This window comes from Haematobia irritans, chromosome 1, assembly GCF_050003625.1.
Source record: "Haematobia irritans isolate KBUSLIRL chromosome 1, ASM5000362v1, whole genome shotgun sequence".
Lineage (NCBI taxonomy): Eukaryota > Metazoa > Arthropoda > Insecta > Diptera > Muscidae > Haematobia > Haematobia irritans.
In genome coordinates, this window is record NC_134397.1 from 239,465,382 (window position 1) to 239,473,113 (window position 7,732).

General features: G+C 38.3%; 1 protein-coding gene across 1 annotated transcript; it reads right to left on the bottom strand.

Annotated features, from left to right (window-relative positions):
- Positions 1-1,048: 1,048 nt before the first annotated feature.
- Positions 1,049-7,299, bottom strand: LOC142235531 (uncharacterized). The gene is made up of 2 exons (XM_075306782.1): positions 2,075-7,299; positions 1,049-1,943 (listed from the first exon to the last, which is right to left on the bottom strand). The coding sequence occupies exons 1-2, from the start codon at positions 7,297-7,299 to the stop codon at positions 1,049-1,051; spliced, it is 6,120 nt and encodes a 2,039-aa protein (XP_075162897.1).
- Between the last annotated feature and the right edge of the window lie 433 nt (positions 7,300-7,732).

Sequence of the window (7,732 nt, forward strand, 5' to 3'; positions counted from 1 at the left end):
AGCAAAACAAGTTTTTCATATAAAAATTTCAATTTTTTCAGGATTTGGATGGAATTTTCGATTTTTTGGGGGTGGTCATGAATTAAGCTCCTTTTCGCTCTAGGACGCATAGTTTAGGAGATATGAGCAAAACAAGATTTTCATATAAAAATTTCAATTTTTTCAGGATTTGGATGGAATTTTCGATTTGTTGGGCGTGGTCATGAATTAAGCTCCTTTTCGCTCTAGGACGCATAGTTTAGGAGATATGAGCAAAACAAGTTTTTCATATAAAAATTTCAATTTTTTCAGGATTTGGATGGAATTTTCGATTTTTTGGGGGTGGTCATGAATTAAGCTCCTTTTCGCTGTAGGACGCATAGTTTAGGTGTTCACTACCAAAGTTGTGGGAGAAATCGCGGGGAAGCGACAGAAGGGATAATCACCTGGAGTTTATAAAGTTCTCTTGAGCCGACACAAAGTATACAAAACAGGTTTATATAGCTTGTGACTCCCGTTTTCATCAAAAGGTTTCAAAGCATATGAAATAAAACACGAATAATTAGGATTTTCTAATGGAATTCAAATTGGAATTATTTTATTTCATTTGGACAAATTCTTACCAAGATGGTCTGTCTTCGTGGACGGTTAAAAAGATAAGAGCCCATAAATTTAGCGGAAATAAGTAATTTCAATATGGCTTTTTATGAAAAAATTAGAGAAAGAAAAGAATGCGATACTTATTCTATTTTTAAGGCGGATTTACACAATTCATTTTCTCGGATTTAAAGGGATTAATTAAACCACGTTGGGAATTCAAAATTTCCCCATTATTAGGGTTTCAAATACTTGACATGAACATTCCGCCCGCCTTGCAGTATTACTGTAACAATTTATATTAGGATAATTTCATATTAATGCAAAATTTATACTTAGCCTATGAAATACATTTCTTATGTTACTAATAAGGGAGATATTTTGTATTGGTATGCAATTCATTAGGTATTACTTTATACAATGATAGATTATATAAAGAAAGGAAATATAGATTATTGTCAGCCAAATGTTTTCAATTGGAAAAAACTCCATATAAGACGATGCCAAAAAGAGTATTTTGGGCAGTTGGAAGACCAGTTCGCACAAATACGCCATCAAGCAAGATTCTTGAGTAAATATCAACACCTATGACTATATCTATACTAGATGATTTATAGAATGTTTTGTCGGCAAGAACGAAGTTCTGAAAATGGGATTTTATGGTTTCTGGCAGTGACTTCTTAGGGGTGATGGTGGTAATCCGTTTGTTCACTTTTAATGTTGTTTCAATCTTGAGATTGGTATCGATACATGACCATAATGTTACCGGACATATAATTTCACCATCCAATTCCAATGTGGTTAAATTTAGCTTTTCTGTCAGTTTTTGGGAAATCCAACTCATTCTGGATCCAGAATCTAGCAAACATCTTGCATAATGCTTCCCATTGTTTGTCTGTATTTTGACCAAAGCTGTAGGAAGTAACGTTGTTGCGTTTTGTTGCAAAATAGCTGTCAACGACGTAGAGGAGGAAAATGGGGTACCTTGAGTTGAGATACGAGGTTCCTTCTGAGTTGCTTCTGGTTTCACCAACCGTGTAGTGGATGGTGGTCGGGTTAATGAGCGGTGGGTGCGTTCCAAGGATGTAGTAGCCATCTTTTGTCGCAGGCGAGAATGCATATGGAGTAAGGAATGGTGTTTTTCCTTGCAGTGGATACAACCTATTCTCGTAAAACAGGATCCTTGCGAATGGGTGTGCGCAAGGCAATTATCACAATACCCATATTTCTTCACCGCTTCCCATCTTTCTGTGATATTCATGTTTTGAAAACGATAGCAATTTTTTAAAGAATGGGGTTTCCGACATATTCGGCATACGAATACATTGTGGCGGCGATGATCTGATTTTCCGATCGAGTTCATACTGCTGGAAAATAAAATATTAGATATTGAGTTTAATGAAGAATGTAATAAAAATAAAACTTGGATTTTTTTTTTTTTTTATGTATATGGTAGGAAAATTGAAGTTAAGAACATTCGTCGAAAAGAACGACTAACTTGGTGATGGGTCTTGTTATCTGCCCCTTTTGGGTAATCAAGTCAACAACTCTTACTCGATTATCATTGCCACGGTATACTTTTGTGACTCTTCCAAGACGCCAAAGGTTAGGAGGTAAATTTTCCTCTTTTACAACGACGAGCATATTTTCTTTTACATCTTCCTCTTGTTTTTTCCATTTATGCCTCTTTTGCAATTCCTTTAGGTATTCGTTTTTCCATCTGGTACAAAAATGTTGATGGAGCGCCTTAATTTTCTGCCAGCGATTTTGGATAGAAATGGTCTCATAACTAATTTCAGGCTCTAAGGGAACTAATATAGGGGATCCAATGAGAAAGTGGCCTGGAGTCAAGGCGGTTAAATCTTCTGGGCTTTGAGAGACAGGGGATATAGGTCGGGAATTGAGGCAGGCCTCTATTTTGGACAATAACGTTTGAAATTCCTCGAAGGTAAATTTCTGTACTCCAACCGTTTTCTTAAAGTGTTGTTTAAAACTTTTGACCCCGGCTTCCCAAAGTCCGCCCATATGGGGGGCTCCTGGGGGTATAAAATGCCACGTCAAGTTTTGATGAGAATAATTATTGCTCACAGCTTGATGTGAAGTCTGGATGAATTCTTTGGATATGACTTTCGATGCTCCAACAAACGTGGTTCCATTGTCGGAATGCAAGTGCAGAGGACAACCACGACGAGATACAAAGCGGCTGAAAGCTGCTAGGAAAGCCGATGTGGATAAATCAGTTGTAGCCTCGAGGTGTATCGCTTTGGTGGAGAAACAAACGAACACACACACATATCCTTTTGTAATGCGACAACATCTCCCTGCATAACTTTTAATATCAAATGGACCAGCAAAGTCCAGTCCGGTGTGTGCAAAGGGACGAGAATACTCACATCGTTCAGGGGGTAATGAAGCCATTAATTGCTGCTGACATTTCTTTTTGTATATTATACATGGTTTACACCGGTGAATAGTGGTTTTGATAAGATTTTGGACCTTCGGAATCCAATACTGCGTTCGTATTAATCGCAGTACTAATTGATTTCCTCCATGAAGACTTATTGTGTGAATGAATTGGACCAAAAGCCTTGAATATTGACACCCGTATGGAAGAATGATCGGGTGCCTTTCGTTGAATAGCAGCGCAGGGGATGTTTCTAATCGACCACAGATTCGCATTATTCCTTCTGGATCTATAAATGGGTTTAAGGACAATAGGGGGCTGGATGATGAAATGGACTTTTTTGAACTGAGTGCCATATATTCGTTCGGATAAAAGGCCTTTTGGGATATCATAACCAGTTGCTTGCGTACAAAAATGATCTCAGACGCAGTGATAGTTCTACTGCTACGCACAAACCTGGATCGGAATTTTTGATGAGTTCGAAAATAGAATCGATAAATGTAGCTGATAACCCTTAGAGCTCTAGCAAATGACGAAAATCGATCGAGAATGTCTTCAAAGTTCTGGAAATATGTGAAAAGCACCTTTACCGGTTTTTTCTCTATATCTGTTTCGAAATCTCTTTTCTCAACACAGTTAGGCCAATCGTTTAACGGCTGGGACAACCAAAGCGGCCCATTCCACCAAAGATCATTATTTTGCAATTCATGGGCATGAACACCTCGGCTGGCTAAATCAGCCGGATTAAACTCGGAATTTACATGAAACCATCTGGAAACATCAACAATTTGGACTATTTTGGAAACTCTATTAGCTACGAATGTATTCCAAAAACAGGGTGGTTTCGATAGCCATGATAATACTATTTTTGAATCCGTCCAACAGTATAGAGAATATTCAGGGACATCAAATTGTGGCAGCAAACTATCAATCATGTCGGCTAATAAAGCAGCTCCACATAACTCCAGTCGAGGAATCGATAAAGTTTTAAGGGGTGCTACTTTTGTCTTGGAACTGACCAAATGAGTGGATATAATATTTTGGCCAATAATTCTTACATAAATAGCAGCGGCATACGCCTTTTCAGAAGCGTCCGAAAACCCGTGAAATTCGATTTTACTTCCTGGGGAATATTTAATCCATCTTGGAATTTTAATTTTATCAATGTGTACATAATTCGCTTGGAATATTTTCCAATGGGCTAAAGTTTCAGAAGAAATTACCTCGTCCCAGTCGGTTCGATCCATCCATATTCTTTGCATAATGATTTTGGCAATGACGATCGTGGGAGACAACCAACCAGCTGGATCGAACAACTTGGATATTTGAGATAAGATTTCTCTTTTAGTGTACGAGCATATATCAGGAAATTTTGTGGCAGAAAAGTAAAATTCATCAGATAGAGCATTCCAATGAATTCCTAAAGTTTTGGCAGAGCTACGGTCCTCAAATTTCAAAAAATCTTCACACAACAAATGTTCGGGTGGAAGTCCCTTTAGAATTTGTCTTGAATTCGAAATCCATTTTCTCATCTTAAAACCTGCAGAATTCAGTGCATTGATAAGTTCGTCCCTTGATCTGAGCGCCATTTCTATAGAATGTGCCCCCAATAAGGCATCATCCACATACATAGAATCTTTCAATATTTGGCTAGCCAAGGGATAAGACTCCTGAACATCATGTGCCAATTGGATAATAGTACGAATTGCCAGGTATGGTGCACAATTCAGCCCAAAAGTAACCGTTCTTAATTCGAAATCTTGGATTGGATCACTAGGATTTTCTCGAAACAATATACGCTGGAAAGGTGTATGACAGGGGTTAACAAGGATTTGCCTATACATCTTTTGTATGTCTCCATTTAAGACATATTGATAAAATCGCCATTTCAGAATCAATATTGTTAGATCATTTTGAAGTACTGGCCCGGTATAGAGTACATCATTCAAGCTAACTCCAGTGGAAGAAGGAGAGGACGCATTAAAAACAACACGGACTTTTGTAGTTGTTCTCTCCGGTTTTATCACCGCGTGATGTGGTAAATAATACGATGGCTGAGATGGATTAGGATCTTTAATAGGATGCATATGTTTGAGGGCAATGTATTCAGTCAATGCGCAATCGTATTCCTTTTTCAATTCTAAATCCCGAAGAAGTCGTCTTTCATTTTGGAAAAATTGTGCCATAGCATTGCCTCGTGATATTCCTAAACATAAATCCTGAGGAAACGATTCCTTAAATGGCAATGAGACCACATATCGTCCCTCCTTATCCCTTGTAGTGGAGCGTGAATATAATTGCTCGCAAAATTTGTCATCTTGTGACTGGAAACGCCTCTGTGGAACATTCTCCACCTCCCAAAACCGTGAAATCTCTTTATCTAAAGAGATTTCACAAAAGAATGATTGATATGCCGAAAAAGTAGCAGAATTTTGCACAGCGATGGGCCCTGTGAGAATCCATCCAAAGACGGTATCTTGAGCCATCAATGACCCACAAATATCATTTCGATTCGATGATAGAATGATTGAAGGGAAGACATCAGCTCCTAGAAGTATATCCACTTTGGCACTTTCATAGAACCGTGGATCGGCAAATTGAAGAGGTGGTAAATCGGATAGCGACTTGATGTCTATAGTTCTTGAAGGGAGATTATTGGACAAATGCGGCACTATCAGGGCAGACACACATAGCTCAAAATCGTGATCTGTATCTGAACCCAAAACAAAACAGCATTCCCTCTGTACAGAGGCGGATATGGAATTGTTCAATCCAGAAACTGTGGCGGAAACGCGTTTCGATGGAAGCTTTAATAAATTAGAGAGGTTCTCGGAGATAAAGGTTCCTTCAGAACCCGAATCTATGAGAGCCCTTGCACGATATATAACACCACAATGAATAATTCTCACAACGGCAGTCCCTAATAGTACACCTTGAGAACTAGAAGCAAAGCAGGTTTGCACAACGCCATTGGAGGAATGTGTGGACTGTAAATTGGATATAGAAGGATGTGGTGTATAATGTGCAGATTGTCGATTAGACATAGAAGGTTGTGGGTTACTAGTGGATGACGGGTTAGAGATTTGTGTCCCTTTGCTTGGAGACTCTTGCTCCTTATGTAGCAAAGTGTTGTGACGTTTTCCACATTTAAAACATGTAAATTTACTCTTGCACTTCTTTGTGTTGTGAGAGCTGGAGAAACAATTGAAACACAAATTTCTTCCCTTAATTTCAGCAAATTTTTCGTTAAAGCTCATCTGGACAAATTTGGGACATTTGCCTATTACATGGACTTCATTGGGACATAGCCCGCATTTAGAATGATTAATGTTCGCCTGAAATGAACTGACCTTACCCGAGTTAGTTTTGAGATTATTTCCGGTTTTTGGGCGAGTGCCACAAGGTTTTTGTTCTTTCGACCCCTTTATCTCGGAAACAGATTCCAGAGTTCTATATCGATTCGTCAGAAACTCATCAAATTCATTCCACTTCGGAATACTGGACTTGTCCCTTAATGTCTGCTCCCATAAAGTCAAAGTGGAGTCGGGCAAACAATTGGAACATAAAAATACAAATATTGGATTCCAACTCTCAATATCCACTTTGTAGACTTTTAAAGTAGATATACAAGAGTTAATATCTCGTTGAAGCCTTTTCAGAGAGTTAGCCGATTCGTTACTAATAGGGGACAAACTGAACAAAGTTTTCAATTGCTCATTCACGAGAACCCTTTTATTATCATACCGAGCACATAAATTCTGCCAAGCCGTTTCGAATCCCTTGTCAGTAAGTGGGCTTTTGGAAACAATTTCATGCGCCTCCCCCTTAGTTTTCTGCGTCAAGTGGAATAATCTCTCTACAGGACTAAGCCGAGAATTTCGAATACAAATTGCGGTGAACATGTCCCGAAAAGTGGGCCATGACTTGAAATCACCATGGAAAATGCCCAACTCTATTGGAGGTAGATGGAAACCTGGGCCAGAATTGTGATTGGACGTGGTTACAATGGGATTGAGATTCTGTGACAATTCTGTCAACTTGGAAATACATCTACAATAAGTAGAGTATGAATTCATATATCTCTCCTTAATTGATTCCAACTCCTTATTATGCGATTCCTCAGTATCCTTATCAACCTTTGTGGAATGATCTGAGAGGCATTTTTCGTAAATCTGCTTCAATCGTTCCCAGATCGACTTAACCTCATCCCTGTGAGTTTCCAGTAGGCAAACGGAAGTTGTGGGTAAGACATTATCGTTCAAAGCTGCCTCAAATTCAACTAAGCTATCACTAATGCGAATAAATTTTTCCAAAGCCATCTTTGTACTCGACGATCAAGATATTCGGACGTGAGAATAACGTAACAGACTAAACGATGGTTGTTCTATGTGAATCAATCAAATTCGAAACTAGCAAAAATATAAAATTTAAACAATTTAAAACCTAGAGCAATTCCTTACAAATGAATCAGCACAATCCCGTGGTCACAATCATTCCACACGTTTCTAGACGATATTGATGTCCAAGAGTATATAAATACGTTTCTTGTTTCCTGATATAATTATATCAAAAAATAAAAATCCAATAATAACAGAATTATATTACAAAAAGATCTTTCCCCTTTATCTCTTCGTTGAAACAAATTGATCAAAGTTGGCAACTCTGCCAGCATGTATCTTCGTACGGAAATTTTTTTTTTTTAAATTGCGTATCGCAAGAATAGCATATAAAAAAAGATTATCGACCTTGACT